The sequence below is a fragment of the Engystomops pustulosus genome, chromosome 9, assembly GCF_040894005.1.
Source record: "Engystomops pustulosus chromosome 9, aEngPut4.maternal, whole genome shotgun sequence".
NCBI lineage: Eukaryota > Metazoa > Chordata > Amphibia > Anura > Leptodactylidae > Engystomops > Engystomops pustulosus.
The window spans coordinates 96,041,547-96,067,688 of NC_092419.1; the positions used below are offsets into that span (position 1 = coordinate 96,041,547).

The 26,142-nt window shown below is 41.9% G+C and overlaps 1 protein-coding gene and 1 long non-coding RNA gene across 3 annotated transcripts in view; one reads left to right on the forward strand and one right to left on the reverse strand.

The window, feature by feature from the left end:
* The window catches only part of LOC140077198 (uncharacterized), a 74,555-nt gene that overhangs the window by 12,008 nt on the left and 36,405 nt on the right, over positions 1–26,142 (forward strand). The gene's annotated exons all lie outside the window — the stretch shown is intronic.
* On the reverse strand, positions 114–25,579 carry ENG (endoglin). Of its 2 annotated transcripts, none has more exons than XM_072124167.1 (15): positions 25,138–25,579; positions 16,747–16,901; positions 13,166–13,303; positions 12,271–12,445; positions 11,104–11,269; positions 10,657–10,777; positions 9,580–9,748; positions 7,626–7,753; positions 7,337–7,483; positions 6,249–6,284; positions 5,994–6,101; positions 5,202–5,402; positions 4,272–4,329; positions 3,432–3,533; positions 114–2,571 (listed from the first exon to the last, which is right to left on the reverse strand). In XM_072124167.1, exons 1-15 carry the CDS (start codon positions 25,190–25,192, stop codon positions 2,537–2,539), a joined length of 1,794 nt encoding a protein of 597 aa, XP_071980268.1. In that variant the 5' UTR covers positions 25,193–25,579; the 3' UTR covers positions 114–2,536. The 2 variants fall into 2 exon arrangements, with proteins under 2 accessions (XP_071980268.1, XP_071980267.1); XM_072124166.1 differs by having other exon boundaries at positions 114–2,585; positions 25,138–25,578.

A 26,142-nucleotide genomic window follows, 5' to 3' on the forward strand; every position in this document is an offset into this window, starting at 1 on the left:
ATGAACAAGTAAAACAGTTTTACCTCAGAAACTTGATGATAAATCCCCCCCCCCCCCCATAGTATATTTTATCTCTTTCCTTTCTATTTGCTGATAAATTCCATTTGAGAAGATTATTGAATAAGAATCTTTATTTGGATGTTACACTTTGTACATAACGTTGCTGATAATGTGGTTGTGACCATTATATCCGGGTGTGATGGAGGAGCCGAGGACATCACACTGGATACCATATGGAAGAAATGACTGAATAATGAATAATTGTACTTTTACCGGCAGATGTCTGCTCCCGGGTGTATGGGGGTAGCTTATATCTTAGTCATGTAGGTTGGATGTCTTAGTAAGGGAGGCACGGTGGCTGAGTGGTAAGCACTACAGCCTTGCAGCGCTGGGGTCCTGGGTTCAAATCCCACCCAGGTCAACATCTGCAAAGAGTTTGTATGTTCTCTCCATGTTTGCATGGGTTTCCTCCAGGTCCTCCAGTTTCCTCCCACACTCCCAAACATACTGATAGGTTGTTTAGATTGGGAGCCCCATGGGGACAGGGACTGTTTTGGGAAGCTTTGTGCAGCGCTGCATAATCTGTAGTCGCAATATAAATAAAGGATTATTATTAGTGTTGTATTTATTGTGCACTATGAGATTTGTTTCTCTAGTAATGGATGTGCAACTTTGGGGGTCTGGACAATATATAATGTACCAACAACCAACATATATAAGACAAATATTCAAATACAGTCAAACATATATTTCTACATCTTACAAATAATACAATGCCTTTAATAAATATGTACAACCGTTGTCAAATCTCTTTACAGCCGGAGCCGTAATAAGCAGCCATCATGACCCCAATAATTATAATATCTATACAAAGGTAACAAGACTGGTAAATACATGAATCCAACCTTTTGGGCTAGAACTAAACCATGACTTGTGACAAAATCGGCATAAACTGTCTAAGAGAAATACTGTAGTTGCTCGTATCAACCAATCAAATTGCACATATAATGCCACTCGAAAAGTGAAAGCTGTGTTGTGATTGGCTGCTATGGATGACAGTTTTTCTTTTAGACAGCATCATAGACCTTACTTTGTCTACGCTAAAGAGATGTTTTTTATTCAACCAATCAAATTTCAGCTTTTATATTTCAGATGCAGTTTGGAAAATACAAGCTGGAATCTTATTGGTTCCTATGAAAAATTCTAGGCCTCAGTTATCAAAACAGCCAAACAGACTGGTCTTATTAGCCGTGACAACCGTCAATCAGTGACGCTGCACTGTGATTGGATACCCAAGGCCCAGTCTGGCAAATTGGTCAAATAGTAAATCTCTCTTTTGTTGTTCCTAGCAACCAATTACAGCACAGCTTACATTTTACTAGAGCCATTTGAGAAATTAAAGCTCAGTTTTGATTGGTTTCCTTAGAACTTTTTGATATTTGAGGCTTATCTGCATTGCACATGTCACGGTATAGCTCCAGGCATAGAAAATTCTGTACTATCAACAAACATACAACTTTTACATAGTAAAAATAAATAAATTAAAAACACTGATAATTTTTTTTTTTACAGACTGGTAAAATCTGAGATCTGCGCATTAGTAGGCCTACTTATAGGGTGTATAAATGGAGGTAAAATGTATATCCCGCTATAGTTTGGAGTGTAAATGCTATGCCTGGTGTAGATAAAAACACAGGGATGTATATATACCTGATGGTGAGCTTGTGCATATACACCGCAGAAGCAGAGCGGCAGTGTAAAGCATGGGGACATGGGACAGACCACCAATGTAACCATTGTAATGGGTGTGGGTATTGCCATGACCATGCACAGGTTAACACCTTCTATAAGGAAGGAGGTCCCTGACCCAAAACGCCTCGTCTCCTTGACCCAGAAGGTACTTACACCCGTATGGGTCAAAGAATTTGTGAGAGGGTCTTGGCGATGGTCGGGCATTTTGAAATTTCCAAATGTTCCTGAGGTATTTGTCATTTGCTACAATATACACTATGGATAGTCCATCGGCCTCTACGAGGCACCTCCATACCTGCTTTATGGCATTGACGTAAAGTGTTGTTCCTACTGCTGCAAACGATTGTCAAGTCTTATGATATGTAAAAGCGAATAGTGTAGGTTGGATTGAGAGGTTTATAGTCACGTTGGTTATGTAGCTTAATAAAAAACATTAATAACTGGAACTGTCCATGTTTATCAGACCGGTCCCGTTGTAACCGTCCTATTCCTTCTGAAGGAAACCGTCTCCTTTGGTTTGTTGACCATTAAATACTAGCTGGTCTTATGTCCGTGTCCATAATCAGCTTTAGATGGATTTTCCCCAATTTTTGATTTTCAGATAGCAGAGACATAAGGGGTCATCTTGAAGACCCTCCCAGCTTCATAAGGTGATTGGGCACAGTCCTTTGTGCCTCCTGTATAGCGTGGTCCTTATGGGGGTCCTCTCCACGGTTATGCTCGGCTGCTGGTGCTGCAGGGGGTGCTTTGTGTGCTGTCGATACTGTGGTTTGTGCTGCTGCTCTCAGAACCTCCAGGCAGGGTTGGAACCGGTTGCATCTTAAAAGAGGAGCCTACAGTGATGAAATCGAAGGAGAACGTACTTAAGGACAGATAATTGATTTGATCTTTTCTCCTCAGGACACTATGAACTAGCTGTTTATTTCTTCCTGCTCTATAACATGCTGTATGAAGTTGGGACACTATGTGCAATCTACTCAGCTCTTCCTCCTCTATAACATTATAACAATCTTAATGTGTTGCACGCTTGGCTCCTATAACATGCTGCCTGCAGATAGGCCACTTTGTACAATATGCTTTGCTTCTCTTGTACTTTAATATACTATATTCAATCTGCTAGCTATTTCTGCTCTATAACATGCTGGCTTTACATAGGACACTATGTACAATCTGCTCAGCTCCTCCTGCTCTATAGCATGCTGCCTGCAGATAGGACACTATGTACAATCTGCTCAGCTCCTCTTGCTCTATAGCATGCTGTCTGCAGATAGGACTCTATGTACAATCTGCTCAGCTCCTCTTGCTCTATAGCATGCTGCCTGCATATAGGACACTATGTACAATCTGCTCAGCTCCTCCTGCTCTATAGCATGCTGCCTGCAGATAGGACACTATGTACAATCTGCTCAGCTCCTCCTGCTCTATAACATGCTGCCTGCAGATAGGACACTATGTACAATCTGCTCAGCTCCTCCTTCCCTACAACATGCCGTCTGCAGACAGGACACTATAAACAATCTGCTCAGCTTCTCTTGCTCTATCCCATGCTGCCTGCCGATATGCAGAATGTTATATGTCTCCTTGCCATGAATGATAGAACAATATTTTGTTTTCTTTATGCATTAAAATGTTTTGATGGATGAGATGACATGGGCTAAGCGCTCTTATAGTGTACTCACGTGTGCGGGTATAGATGAACCACAGGGCGGCAGTAAGCAATGCTCCGATCAGGAATGCTCCAAACGTGATTCCAAGGACAGACTCCATGCCGAGGCCTCGGGCTGAAGAGACACAACATTAGGGACCTGTTTTTTATTTTTTTTCTATTTTACTCAACATCTTGTGACGATCCCAAATGCACATGTTTTCTACATTTCTGTTCCTGCTGTATGTATTTGGCATGTTATCCATGTTACATGCTGCCAAACTGCTTATCTCTCTGGCACCATGGCCCTCTCGCCCTCCCTGCCTGATGAGTATTCGGTGTCTCTTCCCCTTCTCCTTTCCAATAGCCTTGTGTTTATTTTGGCTTCTGGTTGCTTCCTTCCTGCCCTCACATCTCCCCATTCCCCACGTACTGGGGTCAGCACACACTGCTTCCTGAGGGCAGCCGTAGCCCTTGTGCTGACTGCTCCCTGCCGGTGACATCACTGGACCCTGGGGAGCTGAGGAAGCGCAGTCCTGCCTCCTCTCTTAGGGTAAAGTCAGTAATTCTGATCCCAGATACAACGTCAAATTGGGTTCTTCAGTCAATGATGTTGACAATTTGCAACAGACTTTTTTGCTGGTTATCCTCACAAAGCTGTCCTATATAAAAATATATAACGTGCTAGGATCCACAGCAAACTCCCCCTTCCTGTTCCCCATGTGAATGGATTGCTGGTACACAGTACTGAATAAGTGTTATCAGAAGAAAAACCTCATTGACCTGTTACAGTAGAATCTTGGTTATAACTTGTACTCAAAACTTAAAGGAAATCATTGGGTAAGAAGTTTTGGAGTTGTTGGTTTTCACTTACTTTTAGGGTTAGACCTGTTGACAATGGTTACATCCAATGACTCGTACACGCAGCAGTCCTAGGGTAGGAATATAACGAGAAGGACGTAAATACAATGGAATTGTACGACCACGGTAAACTCTGACGATGGGGACATCTGCATATTTTGAAGCTCCTAATAGATTCCTGGTTCTACAACCTAAACTGCAATGACTTGCAGTATTTTTCGGACTATAAGGCGCACCGGAGTATAAGGCGCACCATCAATAAATGCCTGCTAAAACGTCTAGGTTCATATATAAGGCGCACCGGAGTATAATGCGCTCCTGATTATAAGGGTGAATGACCAGCAGGTGGCAGACCTGTGCACAGTTTAAGGCATGTTGTCTGCAAGTACGGTTCACATATAAGGCGCACTGGACTATAAGGCGCACCTTTGATTTCTGAGAAAATCAAAGGATTTTTAGTGCGCCATATAGTCTGAAAAGTACGGTAAATCTACAAGATAGGGAATATCTAGGGATCCAACCACTGAAACCCCCCACCCCCAGCCACCACTTTTATAATGGGCCAAAAAATCCAGCAGAAGACAAATCCATTAGAAAGTCAATGGAGCAATCACTGGACACTATGGTCTACTAATAGGCTGATTCACAAATAATATGGATTATTATATCTTATTGAGGATACATTCTACAGATATTTTATGGATGGAGGGTGGAATCCCAAAACACCACCTCTGGTAGGCCCATCTTACCCAAATCTGACCCTGCTTTTTACTTTACTATGAGAGCTGGGGGTGTTCTCTATTATATCATATAGAAATAATCAGGAATTCTAAGCAGAACTTTCTTCTACTGCCAAAGAAGAGCCACAGGGGAGTCTTTGCACCACCTTTGGCACCTTGGTCCAAGTTTGACTGTCACCACTTTCTTATATGTCAGAACTCACCAGCGGGATATCATATCCATAGCAGAATTCACAGCTGAGTTTGGCAGAATCTGTTTCTGGCAGTGATAATCCTTCTGTGTTAAATATCCAGGATAAATAATTCATCATAACTTGAGGTCGGCTTTTGTTCAGTATCAGAGTCTTATCGCCCACCAATAAGTCGCACTTGCTCACTGACCGGATGAATAAGGAAGTGTCCACCTAGTAGAGGGACAGTGAAAAATAAAAGTCGGTCACAGTTACGTTATGCAGGCACACACATAATAGGTTCTAGGTTTGCTTTAAAGTACAGGCAGTCCCCTACTTGAGGACACCCGACTTACTGACGACCCCTAGTTAAAGACAGACCTCTCTGCCCACTGTGACCTCTGGTGACCTCTCTGGATGTTACTATAGTCCCAGACTGCAATGATCAGCTGTAAAATGTCTGTAATGAAGCTTTATTGATAATCCTAGTTCCCATTACAGCAAAAATTTTTGAAAACCCAATTGTCATTGGGACAAAAACATTTTTTGTCTGGAGCTACAACTATAAAATATATAGTTCCGACTTGCATACAAATTCAACTTAAATACAAACTCAAGGAACCTATCTTATACGTAATCCTGTAAATCGGAATGGTTTTTATAATTGTAGCTAAAGAAAAAAAAATAGTCCCAGTGACTATTGGACCCTCGAAATTTTTTGCTGCTTGGATGGCAATAGCTATACCACTATGTACATACCCCATATCACCACACACATGATTGGATTCCAATCTCCAGTAAGTATCCTAGTCCCACAGAACTTACCTGCACGTAGGTGACCTTGTCAGCATCAAATATCTTGGTGGGCAAGGTGAAGTCAGGGCTTTGAAATACTTCTACTTTGATTGTTGGAATCTCGCACATAATTGTATTCTAAAAAATACATCACATTTATAAATCTTCTACATTCTGTTCTATATCCAAGCAAAAACTAGAGCCATTCAAAATAATGCATGCATGTGTAAAACTGAAAATACAATGAAATAATATTAGTTCTTATCTTTATATTATCTTACTTACTTCAAAAATGATGAGGTCACCCCGTCTTACGTATAACTAAAGAAAAAAATAATTGTACAAAAATATTAAAACATGTTATATAAGAAAGATGGTGACTAAAGTCTGAAGCATATAATGGCGCAGCAGTCATAACTAATCTCACCATGAACACTGCAACTATTAGTTGTTGCAAGCCAGTCAGAAGTCAAATCAGGACAGAACAGAGGGCAGACGGCTCCATCACTTGTAGAGAGGCCATGATGGTGAACTGCAGCCCCCATTTTTGTGTGTGGTGGCTGCTTAAAACAGATTGGTGCAGAGTCCGGGTGTTGGACTTCCACCAATCGGCTACTAGAAAGTCATCAGTATCTAAACTAGACCCCCGTATTAGGCTGCCTTCACATGAACGTGTGATTTCTCCAGTCCCGTATTTCCGTGCCATATTAGCCCGTATATACGTGACGTTTTTCATCCGTATGCAGCACGTATGTAACGCGTATTTTATACGTCCCCATAGACTTCTAGGGCATATGGAACTGAAATACGGGAAAAATTAGGACATGCTCTATATTTTTATATGGCTAGTACACGGTACTGTACCGAATGGTGTTAACAACGGCAACATAAATGGTCATATTGGTCGTATTGTCCATTGAAATGAATGTGACCACATGTAATCCGTAAACAAACGGTACGGAACAGGTACCATACGGCCGTTTTCATACTGTCGTCTGAATGCAGCCTTAGGGTGAAGACACACGTGGCGTTTTTAGGTCGTTTTTGGGCCGTTTTTAGATCGTAAAAAACGCATGCGTTTTTGACCAGTTTGAATTAAGATAATTGATCAAACCTGTCAAAAACGCATGCGTTTTCAAAAATGCATGCGTTTTTTACGATCTGAAAACGCACTAACTAAAAACGGCCCAAAAACGGCCTAAAAACGCCACGTGTGTCTTCACCCTTAGTTTTTTCAGCTGCCAACCAGTTCAAGGGGGACTTTGCTTGGTAAAGGTCTAGTGGTTGAGGCACTCTAGGTGCTCTGAGGCCGTTCCTGGATGGAGACCTGGGGTCTCAGAAAGAAATAAAAGTTTGGTGCAGTTTTCACTCACTTTGTTGATTATCTTGTTCCCATTTGCAAAGCTCATACACTCCGTCTTGGATGTTGACAACACGATATGGTCTTTTGCGGTTTTAGCCGTGCACTCTCCTCCTCTCTCCTCAAAAGAGATATCGTCAAGACTCTGGAGATTACACACCTGAAACATCCAACAATGAACAATAATGAATCTCCAACAAATCGCTATCAATGTATACAATCCAGAAACTGAGCCCTGCACTCCCACCATATCCGCTTCGCGTTCTTCCTGGAATTACAACTCATTCCAAAAAATCTTTTACCTTCATGACTTCTTTGCTCATGGATATGATCAGTCGTTCCTCATTGCACATGGAGTAAAGGCTAGAGTGCAGCAGGTTCAAGCAAAGGTCCTCTGGTTCCTGAGGTATTTCTTTTGGAACTTCAGTCACTAAAGAAAAAAAATTAAGATTTCAAAAGTCAAAAGCAATATACAAAAACACACAATTTACTGGAACGGGGCATCCATTAGCTACCTGAATACTTTGGGCAACATGATATATCCCCCCCATCCAGATTGTCCACCCAAACGAAAACAATGACTGAAGTGGAGCTTCTGAGACCCAACCAATGCCAGTTATGGTCATACTCCGCCTTGTACACATGATGACCACAATAATTGGGTAAAGCTTGTCTTACAGCTCTTCTCCAAAGCAATATCCCTAATTTCCTGATATTGGAAATGCCCCACATCACCGTCAATATATGATTTAGAAGAGACTCCTAGCATGGAAGGAGGGATCTGATGCCTTATTCAAAAGATCCTGCACCTATAGATTATATACTGAAGAAAGGAATCTTATTAAAGAGCTTTTACATTACCACACTGAAAACTAACAAGATTAATATTTGCTAAGTCACCTTAAGTTTTCTGGTCATACCCTATCCACAGGAAAGGTGAGCAGTGATCTTGGACCACCCTTGAGAATGAGAAAGGGACCCCCAGCAACCTGGAGAATGGGGGTCCTGTTCTCACCTATGCTTGTCCTATTGCTCCATTCAACAGTGTAGGAGTGTCAGAAATTACTGAGACTATCAGTATATCCAGCACCCTACTCACTGTCTTTGAGCACTGTGTTTAGCCATTTCCACACCCCTGTACTTTTGAATGGAGCTACAGGACCCAAGCTCATCCTGCCATTCCACCCATTAGTAAGAGTTGGACCCCCTGTACTCCGGATTGCTGAGTGTCCAGGTCTCGTGAATGTGGGGTTCCCATGAGTAGGACCTTCACCTTTCAGCTTGTCATCCCCCTTTCCTGGGGACAGGGAAACATTTTAAAACTCTGGCAACCCCTTTCTAGTCCAACAAGTAGTCTAGTCTCAATTCAAGACTATGGGGGTCATTTACTAAGGGCCCGATTCGTGTTTTCCCGACGTGTTACCCGAATATTTCCGATTTGCGCCGATTGTACTTGAATTGCCCCGGGATTTTGGCGCACGCGATCGGATTGTGGCGCACCGGCATGCACGCGACGGAAATGGGGGGGCTTGGCCAAACGAAAACCCGACGGATTCGGAAAAACCGCCGCATTTAAAAGAGGAAATTGTTTTGCGGAGCTTGCACTCACCTTCATCCAGGATAGGATCGTGAACTTCAGTGCATTTCAGGGAACTTCAGCGCAGCAGCGCCACCTGGTGGACGTCGGAGGAACTGCCTTGATGAATCCCGGCCGGACCCGAATCCACCGCAGAGAACGCGCCGCTGGATCGCGAACGGACCGGGTAAGTAAATCTGACCCAATTTCTTACATTCAGTGTTACATGACTATACACAACCAGTTATAATTAAGCACAACCTGGACTACTCAATAGACTTGTCCTGTCCATGCATTACACTAGTAACGATTAAAATGACTACTACATAATTTTACATGCAGAGATGAGCAATGATCAAGCACATGTTGATCGCTGATCATTTGCATTTGTTTACATAGGACCATATTGGGTGGACTATACAATCCTTCCTCCCCCTTTCTGGGGAGCAGATAACCTGCATTACTACATTGTTAGGAAACCTAGGAAAACTTGTTCCCGATAATTTCTCTGATTATCGTATTGCGAGTCAAAGTCCCTTTAGTGAAACGCCTCATGGATGGTAAAGTCCTCGAAGAGCAGTGCATGGGCACGGTAAGAGGCAAAGCTTATTTGCCTGGGTCATCAGGTGCAAGAAAGGCTAGCTCCAGCTATGATGAATAATAATAGGTTTTGTCCTTACCACAAGAAACGGGAAGATGCACATAGCTGGCGTCAGAGACGTGCAGATAGGATATGCTTTTCAGCTCCGCACCACCATTACGTCTAGCGGTTTCAATAAGTTCTTCTTTAGAATCAGGCAGAACATTGGCAGGTATCATAAAATTATTCAGTGTGGAATTGCCAGAGGCCTAGAAAAAAGGTCAAAAGTTTAAAATGTTTTATCTTCTTCGGTTCAAAGATTTCATTTTTGTATGAGCATAGTCCACTTGGTTGGGTAGGAATGGATTCATGTTTGTAGACGTGCTACTGGCGCTGATCTTCACCTTTAGAACTCCGGCCCTATTTGACTCCATTTCGGAGATGGACACACATGGCATCACCTTCTTCAGTGGTCTTTAGAGTTAAGGAGACAGCCAAGCCAGTCACTCCCTTATAATAAGAAAACTTCACACATTTACCTATTTCTTCACAACTTAAGCTCATTGCCAAAGAGGCAATGTGTTCCTGATATTTGGAGGTGTAAAGTACATATAATAGCAATATAAAGGTAGTGCCCACATATAAAGTTCAAAAAGTACAAGGCATAGGGTGCATCTGAGGCCTCTCTTTTACCTTCCAGACAACCAATTCCTCAGATTTAGTTTAGAGTTTAACAAGCTAGAAGGTTCGATGGTGGAGACCAACTAGAACTTCAATTTATGACAGCTACTGGGTCAATGTGCCCATATTTACCCTGAATACTGGTGCACGGTCTTCATTAATCTGGCGCACCCTGCACTGCTCGGGAAGATTGCAACAACTATTTTTGGTGCATCTGTAACATGCAAAATGCAGTGATAAATGTGGCACATGTTCCGGATCGGCATCGGAACACCACTTTAGGAGCAGAATTCTACAAACTCAGTCCTAGGCCTGTTGTTAATGGTCAAAATGTCCCTTGACATGAATGAGAATATATATTTTTTCCCTAAAACCAATGCTTCACAATGCGACAATCCAATCAAGCAGCATTTCTCTGTAAAAACAAGTAATTTCATGGCTACATACACAACCCCATGTGTATAACCCAAAAAGAGACATCTTCTTATTAACATACCGATATACCAATGTCCTGATTATAGATGTTCCAGCTGTAGCCTTCCTCGCTCTTAAGATAGACAGTGGGCGGCTTATCACAAGGTCCATTGTTGATGGTCACATTAATATCTATTACATGACTGCAAAGAACAAGAAAGAATAATTCATTACATAACAAGAAGCTTGCACTGTTGTGAATACAACTCCTATGCTATGCTATATATCACTATGGTAACAGACTACAAACAGTGTTTCTCGCTTGATGGTGACCAGCAATGAAAGCTCTTACATATAACATACATAAATGTAAATCAAACCAGCAGCCTTTACCTCTGGATCAGGGTCCTAAGGTTAACTATACATATTACAAAGCTGCCTGATGTCTGGCTTGTTCATTAGATGATCAGTCCCTTAAATCGCACAAAGTAACCCTAATGTGCATTAACCGGAAATGAATGCAGTGTACCTTGGTTGAGGGTGTTGATGGGTGATATGTACAATGTAGACATTTTTTACAGGTTCTTCATTCGGGACGACACACGTCTGGATGTCCACAATGGGGTACTCTACTTGGAGAATGTTTGTAGCGTGGAAGTTCTGCTGTAGCTCACATGTCTCTGGTCCAGTTTTGTCTATAGAAATAAGCCATCATGTAACACAAAGAAAAATGATTAGCCAATTCCTCTGCATTGAACCTTGTGGTTTAGAAAAAAATATTATACTTGGATGGGCACAGGGGAGTACCAGAGAATCTTACGGTGGGTTTGGGCTCTAGCATAGGTTAGTAGGGTTTCCAGAGGTCTAACAGAAGACATCCTATTATGAAGGCTATTAGGGTTCACTTCCTAGAGGTTGATGTAAAGCGAGCCCCTTTTTTACCTGATTGCCCCAAGGAACACTGAATTTTGAACTGGTGGTGAGTTAATTGATTAATTCATAGTATTGGAGTAAAAAAGATTAGAAAAATACATCTGTCCATCCAGTCCAACCTATTAATTACAGTGATGATACCAAGGAAGGCATAAACCTTTCAATGCTCATGCCCACTGGCCCAAAGTAGGGAAAAATTCCTTCCTGACCCCTTAGGTGGATTTGGATTAACAGAAACTACTTACAAAAGTTTTATTCCCATAAGATGTGATATTATTGATCCCCAGAAAGGAATCCAGGCCCCTCTTGAACATGTTCAAATTATCAGCCATTACAACACCTTGTGACAGAGTTCAAGTGTCTCACTGCTTTTACACTAAAGAATCCCTGTCTAGTGTAGAGGATGCCTCCTTCTCCTGGCCGGATGCCTTGGTAGAAAAAGATCTTTGGAAAGCTCTCTCTACTGTCCATTGAGATATTCATACATTGTAATGAAGTCTCCCTCTCTAATATTCTACTATCTTCCTCTGTAAATTACTTTACAGAACTCAGTATCATCTGCGAATATTGAAACTCTACTGTGTAAACCCTATATGAGGTCATTTACATTTAGGCTGCATTTTGGAGAACTGAAATTAACTCCAGTAAGTAGATTCAGGTTTTTGTTTTCGTTAAATCAACTTTCAAGGCTGCCCACCTCCTAGCTTAGCCCCAAGCAGGTTGGTTTGATTACATGAATATATCTACATAATATACAGCTCACCCTTCTTCAGGTCCAGGTAAACTTTCTTTGGATTCTGCAGTTCAGCAAAGAAAGTCACTTCTAAGTAGTTGGCTTTTGCCCACTGAAGAAGTTCCTCGCTATTTCCTGGCAAATTTACTTGGGAAATGTTCCAGTTTGGCTTATCATCAGACGATGTCATTGCATAATTTGAATACTGATGAAAAGAGTCAAATAGAGAAATAGTTAACTCATGGCCACTTTATGCAGTAAATGCAGCATGTTGTGAGCGTCCAGTCAGTATCCTGCTGCCTTCCTTGCCTCTGTTATGGGGTTCTGCTGCTTAGTCCTTACCTCTGTTATGGGGGTCCAGTAAGTAACCTGATTCCTAGTCCTTTCCTCTGTTATGGGGGTCCTGTCAGTATCCTGCTGCCTAGTCCTTGCCTCTGTTATGGGGGTCCTGTCAGTATCCTGCTGCCTAGGCCTTGCCTCTGTTATGGGGTCCTGTCAGTATCCTGCTGCCTAGTCCTTACCTCTGTTATGGGGGTCCTGTCAGTATCCTGCTGCCTAGGCCTTGCCTCTGTTATGGGGTCCTGTCAGTATCCTGCTGCCTAATCCTTGCCTCTGTTATGAGGTCCTGTCAGTATCCTGCTGCCTAGTCCTTTCCTCTGTTATGAGGTCCTGTCAGTATCCTGCTGCCTAGTCCTTACCTCTGTTATGGGGGTCCTGTCAGTATCCTGATGCCTAGTCCTTTCCTCTGTTATGGGGTCCTGTCAGTATCCTGCTCCCTAGTCCTTTCCTCTGTTATGGGGGTCCTGTCAGTATCCTGCTGCCTAGTCCTTGCCTCTGTTATGGGGGTCCTGTCAGTATCTTACTGCATAGTCCTTGCCCCTGACTGTTCCTGTTATGAGGGTCCTGTCATTAGTCTTATACGTACTTGAAGGGTGACTGGATAATTGATGGCGCTGCCGGTGATAAATAAGTACACCCCAGGGTTTGTAGTTACAATGATCACTGGAGGTGTCTCTGTTATCTTCTCATCCAGACTGTCTCTGGAGATCTCTAGCTGTAGGATCTGTGAAAATGATAAGAAATATATTTATTGCATATTCGGATTATTGATTTGTGGAAAAAGATCTGCATATACAAGTATTTGTAGTGGGGCAGGCTAAAGCAACCGGAGCAAGGAAGGATGGGGAGACTGCAGGAAGGTGGAGAAGAGGAAGATCAGAATGTTGGAGAGATTACAAAACGGTGTAGAAGAGACCAAGGGAATGATGGGGAGACTGCAGGAAAGATTAGAATAGAGGATCAAGTAATGTTTGGGGGACTGCAGGTAGATGGAAAATAGAGAGACCAGAGCAGGGAGTGATGGGGAGACTGCAGGAAGTTGGAGAAGAGACAGACCGGAGCAAGAAATGATTGGGAGACTGCAGAAAGAAGGAACAGAAAGAGACCTGAGCAGGGAGTGATGGGGAGACTGCAATAAATTGACTGGAGCAGCACCCACAGAGTAGGTGTTGATATCTTGGCCCCATCTTGCGCCTACTGTGTAATTGAGAAAACTTTGCTCTCTGAAATAGAATTTATCTTTCATGCCTCTTAAAATTGAAATAGCTGGTAAAGGTCCCTGTCACACATCCTCCCGTCCATCTGTGGGTGCATCAGATGCTTCCTGTGACCTTCCCCCATGTTCCTGAAGCTCCATCTGTGTATAACTGATACTGTATAGTCAGGCTTTCCTGGCTATATCATTTATCTTCAATGTTTCAAAATCCTATACCTCATGGAGCTGAATCCCACTTTAAAAGAAACATCCACGTTTCAAAATCCCTTGTACTGACTTTTATCAAGAATAACGCATCATACATCAGTCATAATCTGTATCACACTGGAGTCAGACTAACCAAAATCACAAAAAGTTGCAAGTTTGGGACTTTTATTTAATAATAATAAATTATTCATTATATAGCGCACACAGAGCTGCACAGAGCTTGCCAAATTACTCACTGTCCCAAAGGGGATCACAATCTAATCAACCTACCAGTATGTTTTTGGAGTGTGGGAGGAAACCGGAGGACCTGGAGGAAACCCACGCAAACACGGAGAGAACATACAAACTCTTTGCAGATGTTGACCTGGATGGGATTTGAACCCAGGACACCAGCGCTGCAAGACTGTAGTGCTACCCACTGAGCCAAAAAACTGGCACGCATACTAAAGCTTAATAAATGAGGGGTAAAACAAGGTCTCAAAAAATTCTAAATTGCTGAAAAGGTTTTAAAACAAAAATAAAAACATGATCCCTGCTGTGGGTTTACAATCTGGAGCATGGTATGTTCTGTGGCGAGTGTCCCGAGCCTTAGTAATAACGGGATATTTAAGCCTCCCCTGCATAGACCCCTACACAGAACACACTAAATTTGTAAGTATCTTACTGGCATCACTGCTTAGTGCTGTGCCATAGTGCCAGTAGTATGGCATATGACCACTGCGGCCACGGATTGATTTTGTATTCTTTCTGCCTGCAGCCAACACTAGAGGGAGCTCTCTTTTTTACTTGAAACAAATGATATTTCTTATCCATGGTTCTGACCTGTTTGGATTGGTAAAAACATTGGTGGTGCAGCAGTCAATAAGCTATAATAATGACCCTAAAATGTATTCCAGGAATTAGAGTGTAAGCCTCTGTGCAATATTCTCTGTAGAGAACCAAAGTTGTGTTTTAAGCAGTCCCTGATTTGGGCCTCCTTTGTTGCAGCCAAAACATTTGTTTTCACTTAACATTACGAAATGTACAAGTGAGGCGCCGGGTACACAAGCAGAAGGATTGTCAGAAGGAGAAGTCTGGTCCATGAAGTGTGATTTGTCCAGGACTTGCTGGAGCAGAGAGCCCAGGGGTTTTCCGACCATTTACAAAGGAGGGAGTTTTGTCACTAGAATGACCCAGAGATTTGCATCCAGTAACGACATAGTGTCGCCCATAATGATGCCGCCTGGTGAATCGACTCATTTTCTAATTTTATCCAGTGAAGTTTCAGACATTGTTTCCCCTGAACTGAATTAAGACGGTAACTTAAGCTGCATTTCCAGTAATTCTTCTCTCAGCCAAGAATGGTCTCTTTCCCCCACCCAACGCACTATACCCTCTGCTCTATATACTCCTCAGATCCATGTAAACAAAGCAGAGGAACTGTTAGGAAATAGGTTCTAAAAAACCAAGACTGGGGGACTTGTGCTGAAAAATATATTATATAGAGAGATACTTCCACCACACTGTATCCATAAATATCTCCTTCGGAGTAGCTAAACAATACTACTATATAGTGGCCTATACTGTCACTAATATGTCACAATTATTTTACCATACATTATAAATAGTATCAGCCTTCATTGCTCAACAATAGTACCTCCCTACAGAACAGTGCACAGATTGTAAAGTGCACTCAGGGCACAAAGTTTTAGAATAGGATCTCTATACACTCTACAAATAGTAGTACCATGCAGTGCACAAATAGTATCCACATACACCTTACAAATGATACCATCACGCAGTGCACAAATAGTACCATCATACACATGATAGTACCTCCCTACAGAGCAGTGCACAGATTGTAAAGTGCACTCAGGGCACAAAGTTTTAGAATAGGATCTCTATACACTCTCTACAAATAGTAGTACCACGCAGTGCACAAATAGTATCCACATGCACCTTACAAATGATACCATCATGCAGTGCACAAATAGTACCACCATTATTAAAGACCGGCGCACAGTCTTCATTAATCTGGTGCACCCTGCATGCCCTGATAGCACTTACACTGAGTGCACCCAGTTTTTTTCACTCAGTTTAACGGGAGTGCTGCACAATTATGTCGGGACTTCCGACATAAATGTGGCAGCTGGTGCAAATCCGCACCGAAACACCCCTTTAGGTGCACAGTTTTGTGTTGCGGCAGTCACAGTGCAGCCGCAACACACAACTGGCGCAAACGCTTCATAAATACATGTACAAGCAGTTTGCACATGTATTTACTTGCAAAGTGTCCCAGAAAACTGGTGCTGCCAGCGTTTTCATACAGTCCACAAATAATACCACCAAATACCATAAAATAGTACCTCCATACAATACCACCATGAGGTGCTAAGAGAGTATGTCCGTACAGTTGACAAATAATTCCGCTATGCAATGCAAAAATAGTATCACCTAATAGTGCACAAATGACACCACCATACAGTGCTGAGATCATACCACTATATTCTGTATGCTCCACTAAGTGCCTAAAAACTTTTATTTTCACTCATCACTTCAGTCAGATGGTGCTGACCTGGTTCATCTCTGCATAAGTGGCATCTCAGAGGCTTCATAATAGGAAGGCACAATACGGTATAAGCTGCTGGTGCTATTAATAATTGGTGATATACCAACCTTGTATGGTGTATGGATTTCAATATCAGGGACATTTTATGCTGTATATGACAGATATGTAGTGGACACACAGATACTCAGATACTCACTGAATTCTTGTCTGTGAACTGAACATTGAGCACGTAAACCTCTTGGTGGGAAAACTTCCCTATGCAGCCCTTCACGGTGAGGGAATGTTTGGCCATGGCGTCGTAGACCGGGTTATCGCTTTCATCACTTTGTGGTTCACACAGGGACACTGGAACTGGAATAAGAATATTAGGACAAAAATTGATCATATTACCAAAAAAATCCATGCAATGAGGCAGAAATCAGAAGGAATATAAGAACATGACTCCCCCATACACAGGATACATGAACAGCGAGGGTCCGAGCACTGGGATCCCCTCTGATCCTGAGTACGCTGTCACTTTGTGAGTGGATAGGCAAATATCGTCTATCTTTGCCTGTCCCCATAGAGGTAAATGAAGGTGGATCCCAAAAATCGGACCACAAATGATCAGTTAGTCATAACCTATACAGTAAGTTAGGACCACTGTGAAGACCCTCTGCACACACTGGGACTTTACTTCCTTCTACTTTGGTTGGAGATTTCTAAGATCTTAAAGGGCATAAATATTGAGGATGTGTTTAATGTAGGTCATCAATATCAGATTGGACGATATCTCAAATACCCTCATGGATCAGCGATGGAAAATAAATCAAATGGACTTTCAAAAACATGGAGCATTTACAAATAGGTGATGGAATAGATTTGTTCATCCCTCTTTTGGGTAGTCAGTGGTGTCCCCAGTCTCAACTCCACCACCGACCCTATAATTTATACTGTTGTGGTTGTACTTCTTTCCTAGCCGGTGATATATCAGTATTGTATGGCGGTTGCGTTGAGCCGGCTGGTTCTTCCTTTGTTGCTGTGACCAGTCACTGACTTACAGCCGAGTCCTAGTGTGTCACTCAACAGCAGGTGGGACAATGTAAGGGCGCTGGAGTTCCCCTGTGTGTCACCACGTGTTCTTCAGTCAGACGTATAGTAAAAATAGCATCCTGCCCTCTGGATGTGTGGGCAACTTCCTTCTAACAGGGGTGAGGATGGACACACGGAAGCTCAGCACTGGATTAATAGGAGGTTTAATTAATGACTGGGGCTCCCATCCAAACCCCGTAGTGGGTCACAGACCAGAGTAGTCACTATTGTGCAGGGCTTCCTGTCAGTACTAAAAAACAAGCCTTATCTGGATGGACCAGACTGGCTTCTTACACAACCTCCCAGCTTGCTTCTCCTCGCTGTACTTGCTTGCTTCATGAAGCTACATCCTACACTGACTCAGCATGGCGCGCGTCCTTTCTAGTAAACTGCATAAAAAAAAAGAATTTCCTACTAAATTATCCTACTTTTACTTTTCTAACACACAACCGTCATGGTCAAAGAGGAGGGTGTAGGTTGGCGGCCCTAGTGGCAGGGAAGGGAAGTAGCGGGGCCAGTCTCCCTGCGTCACCCTCAGGCCAGCTGGCACCACATTATGTCATTATCAGATAAAGCCGCACAGGCGGGTGCCTGGACAGAGGCGCTCGGTGGATCAGATAGGGAGGAAAATGCAAAAAAGGGAAGTTCTCTGGAAGCAAAAATAAATACAGTCACCCCTCCTCCGGCATGACGCGTCTCAGCGTCTCCCCAGAGCCAAGAACCAATCAGCAAAACAACTCCAAGAATGGAGATCTCAGTTGGGTTCAGTCTGAGATCTCGAAACACAACGTGAGGAAAGCATTACAAGTGTACAAACATTGTAATAAAGTATGAGATGCTGCAAAGTAACATGGAAAAGAAATTGAGGCATTGGATAGAACAAAAACTTTAGATTGATAACATACAACCACTGGTGGTCCTACTGAGCTCTACCATAGGACGTGTCTTCCTGCTCCTGTAAATGACTATAGACACAATATACATGTTCACATGAGATGAGGAAACCACAGCTGTTGGATTGGCCGGAGGACCAACAAATGGTTGTGGTGGGAAAGTGGTATATAGATGGGTGAGCATGTCCACTGCCTCTAGATAAATCTGTGGGACATAAGGAAACATCTGGGTTTCCTCACCTTTTTGGTGGTTGGCCAACTACTATACTCAAGTAAATGGTGGCATCTGGAAGGTGGTGCAGCAAGATGGATGAGTGTGCCGATGCCTTCTCCAAACTACTGAATACTCTCACCAGTTAGACTGGTGGTGGCCAACATAAAGTGTTGTATCCCCGAATACTGCCAAAAAACTAAATAAATGATAGGAGTCAGCACCGTGCTATTGTTCTGTAGGAAAACATATCCCCAGTCGTTGCCCAGTCTCTCGAGACAGGAAATTTTATGACATCCTGTGTCTACTGCCCCAGAGTCTACAGGCTCAAGGTAAGTACTAGTCTGTATTCTGTTCAAAGGCCAATGCTGGAAAATAAATACTTCTTACTAGGAACCTATGAGGGTGATGCCCTTCATGTAATACTCTAACCCAACACCTCAAGATTCTAGAAGTTGCTCAAAATTATTCTACAAGTATTGTCCAAAGGAGTAGGAGATCAACCTGGACATTTTAGTTCTTATGTAAAGGATAACCAAGCCCTTATGTACTGTAAGACTCAGGAACTGTAAGCGCTAAGGGTCTGCTCCGGGGCTGCGAGTCCCAATCCTCAGAGCTGAGCTAGAGACAGGATGGAAGAGCACTTCAACCCCAAGTAAATGTTAACAGGATGGAGCCAGGCAGACGGTCAGACGCGGCACTTGGAACAAGTTTCTCCGGGCTGTAAACTCCGCTATACTCCTTGTCGCCAAGTTGTCATAGTCTATATGATACAGAGGAAGATATAGGCCTCTGAGACCATGTATTATATGACATAGTACTAAATTATATAGTTATAGTATATGGCCTTGTATTATTTTAATGTATATTGTTACACTAGATAGCATGTCAATGATTCCCTGATCCTTTCATATTATCTATCTATTTCATATCTATCTATTTCATATCTATCTATTTCATATCTATCTATTTCATATCTATCTATCTATCTCATATCTATCTCATATCTATCTATCTCATATCTATCTATTTCATATCTATCTATTTCATATCTATCTATCTATTTCATATCTATCATCTATCTATCTATCTCATATCTATCTATCTCATATCTATCTATCTCATATCTATCTATCTATCTCATATCTATCTATCTATCTCATATCTATCTATCTCATATCTATCTATCTCATATCTATCTATCTATCTATCTATCTATCTATCTATCTATCTATCTATGTGTTTAAAGGAATTGTTCAAAAAAAAACCCACTATCCTCTATGCACAGTGTACCACAGCCCCCCTCCCGGTTTTGTGGTCTTTTATTGGTCAGTCATTGATCCTTTATGCAGTGGATACAGGAAGAGTATTAAATGTTCTCCACACCTAAAGGTCTTAAAGTAGTCTACAACTTCCTCCAGGCATTATTAAACGCTGGCACCATGTTGTTTCACTCTGATTTCAAAACTGCCTTAATTATTTCTGTCCATTAAGGTGTTTGTGAGAACTTCCCATTTTAATCTATATGCTAATAAGGCATTTGGTGACCGGAGATGTCCCTTTTACGTCAGATGAACAGGAGATTTGTCTTGTGAGAAGCATGGGGGGCACTGGAAGAAGAGGGAAGGGCATGGGGGGGCACTGGAAAAAAAGGCAGGACACTGGAAAAAAGGCAGGGCACCAAGTGCCTCATTAGCATATGGATTAAACTGGAAATATCATGGAAATAGCATAATGGATAGTAATAATAAAGGTATGTTGTAAATCACAAGGCTTTTCTCTACAACATGATGTTAGCAGACTCTAATGTTTGTAGATTTGCTAGACTTTGATTAATAAAAGCTCATGGGTCCTCTCTGCCGATCTGTGGTGCTTTTTTTTTAGTAATTGGGTTCTCCATGCAATGTCTCACACCCATACCGACACCTGGTATGAAGAGACAATATGTTTAGCTTTCAATTTATGCTTTATAGCAGGTGACGGTGTCCCTGATGATGCTGCCACCCGATCTTGCTGCAGTTGGTGCTGCCTGAGGCAAGTGGCTCAACCCACTACATGATTGATGGCTTCTATGGGACACAGAGGTTTTTAGACATGTTAAGGAACTGCAGCTCTACACCCCTGCTTTTCCGTGAAGTACAACTTGTCCCTAAAGTACAGTCCATCCGCAATAGACAGAATACAACTTTCCATTGTGCTGGGGTCTAAAGAAGTGAATGAGGACGACCTTCCTTCCTCACTCACATCTGCTGGAGAACTCAGAGAACACACTTTGACATGATTTGATTAATTACAGCCGAATTAAAGTTGGTGTCGGCTCCAGCGTGTCGCTCCCTCCTCCATATCCTCTCCTTACTGTTATGTATCAGTCACGGCCAACAACAATCTTGTCTAATGATGTCACATTCACCTCTTGTAACACAGATGGAACCTATTTGACCTCATATTTCTCCAGTTGTTGGAACATATTCTTCTAGATTCATTTTGTTTGTTTTTTTATTAATTCTTAAAGGGTCCTCTTGAGTATAAAATTATGAATGACTGAGAATTGAAGTTTTATTGGACGATTGAATATAGGAGCTAAATTCCCAAAAATCTGAATTAAGAGGCTAGATACTAGAACAAGGCTAATTTGTAATACCATACTCATCCAGGGGATAAGATTGGCGCTATTCTTGGTTTTCTGTTCATTGGAGATCATCTTGAAGTGCATATTAATACATGAAAAAAACATTATATTGGCCAAGATTAGGGGAAATTAGCACTTCTTTTTTGACAGCGTACAGAACTACTACTCATGGTCTGACTTTCAGAATTATCACTTTCATACCCTTTCCATAATATGTAAGAGGGACTTGGGGGGGCCTGTACTACATGTCCTATCTCCAGTCCTGTAAAATGTTGCATAGCAGGTGGAGCAGAGCAGATTGCAAGCAGCATGTTACAGAGAAGGAGGAGCTGAGTGGATTGTACATAGTGTCCTATCTGCAGGCAGCATGTTATAGAGCATGTGGAACTGAGCAGATTGCTTATTGAGTTCTATCTGCAGGCAGCATGTTATACAGCAGAGGGATCTGAGCAGATCATACATATGGTCCTAGCTGCAGGCAGCATGTTATAGAGCAGGAGGGACTGAGCAGATTATACATAGTGTCTTGTCTGTAGGAACCATGTTATAGAGCAGGAGGAGCTGAGCAGATTGTACATAGTGTCCTATCTGCAGGTGCAATGTAACAGAGAAGAAGGAACTGGGCAGATTATACATATACAGATTATATAGTTTCCTATCTGTAGGCAGCCTATATACAATCTTCTTAACTCATCCTGCTGTATAACATTCTGTCTTCAGGTAGGACTATATGTACTACATACTCCACTCATCTTGCTCTATAATATGCTGCATGCAGATAGAACACAGTGTACAATAAGCTCCTCTGATCTTGCTCTATAACACACTGCCTGCAGATAGGACACTATGTACAATCTGCTCAGCTCCTCCTGCTCTATAACATGCTGCCTGCAGATTGTACATAGTGTCCTATCTGCTCAGCTCATCCTGCTCTATAACATACCTTCTGCAGATTACATTTTTAAAGTTCCCTTTAAATAGCTGCTCTTTACACATCATTTGGTTAACATAACCGTACCCAAGTGTTGATCTCAGAGGAAGAAGTACTGTACATAACATGGTATACTATTTATAGCAACTACTTAAGTTAAAAAAAGAAAAAAAATCTCATACCGTATAATGGTATACAATGTTTTCGAGTCAACAGGAAATGGAGGGCCATTTCGGACAAGCTGTTTATTATTTGTGGTCGCATCCTGTGTTTCTGTAGGACTTGGCTGCTAAATGTGACAGTGAAATCCACACTATAGAGAATACACGAACAAAACCACACATGACCACTGCCGCATACAATGCTGGCAACACTTAAAGGACATCATCACAGTTCTCACACCAAAGTCCTCACTTCATTCCACCGCCCTCCACATCTAATGATGGAAAACATCTGCTCTGTATAAGTTTCATAGGGCATGAAGGTCTATTCTGGCAATATGTAGGGCTTCCAAGGTGAAACCTCTACCAATCAGATGGGAATGACCCTTTAAGCATGTGACACAAGGATGGTTAGATCATTATCATTCCTATTGACAACGAACAAGGAGAAGACCATGGTTGAGCAGAAATTAAATAGAACTTTGGCGTAGTTGGTTTATGAACTTGAAAATCATGTGAGTAATAGATGCCCAAAAATCATTTAGGGGAGCAAGGTCAAGAACCAGTAAAAGAAAGAAAGCCCATTAACATCAATACGGTTATAAAATTGTCCTATAATATTACTTTGTGGTTTTCTGGTCATTGGAAAGTTATATAATACAGATATAGATGTCGTAAGACACATTTCATGTTCTTCAAGCTTCACAAAACTAGTACAGGGACCATATGCAATATCCAAACTTCTGAATGGTTATACTGACAAAATTGGTACAACATCCCTGCTTATATAAAATTATAAAAACACACTGGCGCAAATGGTATAAGAGTGAACTGGCCGTTCTGATTTGCCTTCGCTGGTAATGACAATGATAGAGTTTAGAGTCGGCCATTTTGAATAATAGTCTTTACAGGGATGAAGATTGCTGGAGATGTGAGAACATTAAACATTGTCCTTTCTCTGTAATTGGATGTAATATGAACATTTAAGTTGTTATTCTTTATAGAAATGAAGACGCTAAGTTGCATTATCATTGGTTAGGTGTTGTTTTTTTGTTTTTTTTATTGGAAGAATATAAAGGCAACCCCTTTTTGGTATATTAAAGATTTTAGGAGCCAAGCTACTAGAGCATGCACTTTTTAACCCCAATACAACCCTGGACACGGCATGAACCTGCAGAGCTCCTATACATCATCATGAACATTGGAGTAGACTATTCTTCATGGTCCAGGTAGACTGATAATCCAAAAAACCTCAACTTCTCTTTCTTCTTGAAGATGGTCACTTATATCTGGCCACCTACCAATGTTTACATTACATTAAGTTGTTTGCCAAATCTCCTGAAATAGCCAGAAATGGCAAATGTTGATCCAACTGCATGGATAACCATCTGATGTCTATGGTGGGAGAGTGTGAAAAAGGTATTTTACCACGCATGACCCGATTGTCTCCAGAATAGATATACCTCCATCAGAGGTGTCTGGGAGAGACTTCCTCTCTTCATACTGGAAACACATAAACGGGCAGCCCGGCTAAGTGTTTGGCCGACTGGTATATCATATGCATGACTAGCTTTAGTTGCTCTAGAGAAGGAGTGTAATTAGCTGCCAGACCTTATAAAATTAGTTGTTTTTTTTTGTTGGGTACCACCAATTTTAGACATTGATGTCTTCATTACTCCAAATTGGGTTTAATGTCTGGATCAAAGGGATCGTCCACCATGATTACAGACCGTTCACCCAATCAGTGGCTCACAAACCTTTTGCAAAGCTATCAAAGTATAAAGAGAGAAATAGTTTTGCAGCATCTGGCGGGTGAAAGGTTGGAGATCACAGGTTTAAATTCTTCCATCACCCATGAAGAGTGATGCTGATGACTTTTAAAACACAAATCATCTTGATTTCTTAGCAGTCGACCTCACTAGATGATGTCCTTAGAAACAAGCGAATAGTAGCTCTGTGTCACATATGTCAAAAAGTTGAAGCCACAAAATTGCTCATAAAGGTCACCAAACTTTCATGTTCTCAATTTAAAGTATTTAGTTCCTGTTTTTGCTTTTACAGTCTAAAAAATTCCTCCCAAACTAACAACCATCTGTTTTCGTGCATAGCATGGTCCCTGGGTATTTCTTCTGCTTGAGGGAAATCATCCGTCCAAAATTGTGGGATGATTTAACTCAAGATTAAACAACTTATCACTCACAAGATCGTGTGAACTACAAGTCCCGGGAGTCACTACAAATCAAAACCATATTTAAAAAAAAGAATCTTACTGCCTTCTAAATCTTCCAAAAATGAACTACTTTGTACCTCAATTCCCATCAACGCTCTTCAAGTGGAATATACAGAGTCTTCTAGCTGGCATATGATGGTGGAAGTAGTAGTACCAGAACTAGTAGTCCCACAACGAGACAAGTATTAACTTATTTCCACCACGACTTTTTTAGTTTTTCAGCCCTTATTCCCACCAGATTAACCCAGACAAAGGGTGAATGGAGATGTGATGAACATACACGGAACGTAGAGTAGATTGTAGGCTCTTTGGGTAAGAATCTTCTTTAACGAAGTGTGTGTTTGAGATAAGGAAATTAGATTTTCAACCGCAATGTGTACAGGAACCGGGGTGAGTGTATACTCTGTATATATCACAGCTACATATTAATAGACATAAACATGGAAAAGTCATAAACTTACGCGACTGTCCCATTCGGAGACATAGAAGAAGAAGAACCGTCTGAAGAACCTTCATCTTTCCCGGTTGTCTCCTTTTCTTCTTCCTTGAAGTCTTCCCTTAGCCTGTGTCCAGGAGCGTCGGCTCAGACAAAGCTCTGAGCAAGCGACAAAGTAAGATCTCGACAAGACGGGCTGACACGGAGCTGGGAACAGGCAGATGGTGACAGAAATCCAGATTTTGTTCCTCTTGAGGAGACTGACTGTTTATAAGCAGGGGAAGAGAGAGATAAAGACTTAGAGAGGGGAAGTTTATGAAGTAAGAGAAGATGGAGGAGATGAGGAGTGGACAGCTGTCCAGATTGCTCTGCAGTCTTCTGACAAGCAGCTCTATCTGATGAGCTCTGTCCAGGAAACTAGCGGGGACTGGGGAGGTCTTATGCAGCTGGATATCACTGAGGAGGAAATGCCTTTTACACAAGTAAAGAAATTCTCCAAGGAGCCCAAATACCAGAAAAACAGACCCCCCTCCTCCTAACACACGTCCAGAAGGCGTGGTATATATTAGCGAAGGCACCCCCCGCTGAGGATGGACTTGAAATTTTTGGTGACGGCTTTTGAAGTATCGTGTATGTTATTCATTTAGCCTGACATGACAATGGGAATTTTACAATGGAGCCAGATTTATCACATGATGTAGAACAGAAATACATGCTACAAAAGTCACAGTATGTGCGTGGAGAGTCTGGGTGACAAATAGTCTGTCTGGAACGTGGCCGATGTTATCGTCATTTTATTAATGTTCTATTTGTCTGGAATTTCTGGACATTTTGTAGCTGTTTTGGTTTGGTGGATAGCGAGTTACCTCCTAACACCAAAACGATTCCGAATGTCGAATGAGTCTAAGAATGGACAGAGGTCTTAAAACGGACAATATATGGTCCTGTCTAAAATGAATGTCCATTTGTAGCTATTTAGGTTTAGCAAAAAAAGATCTCCAAATCTTGGAATTTGGTTACTGTGTCCATG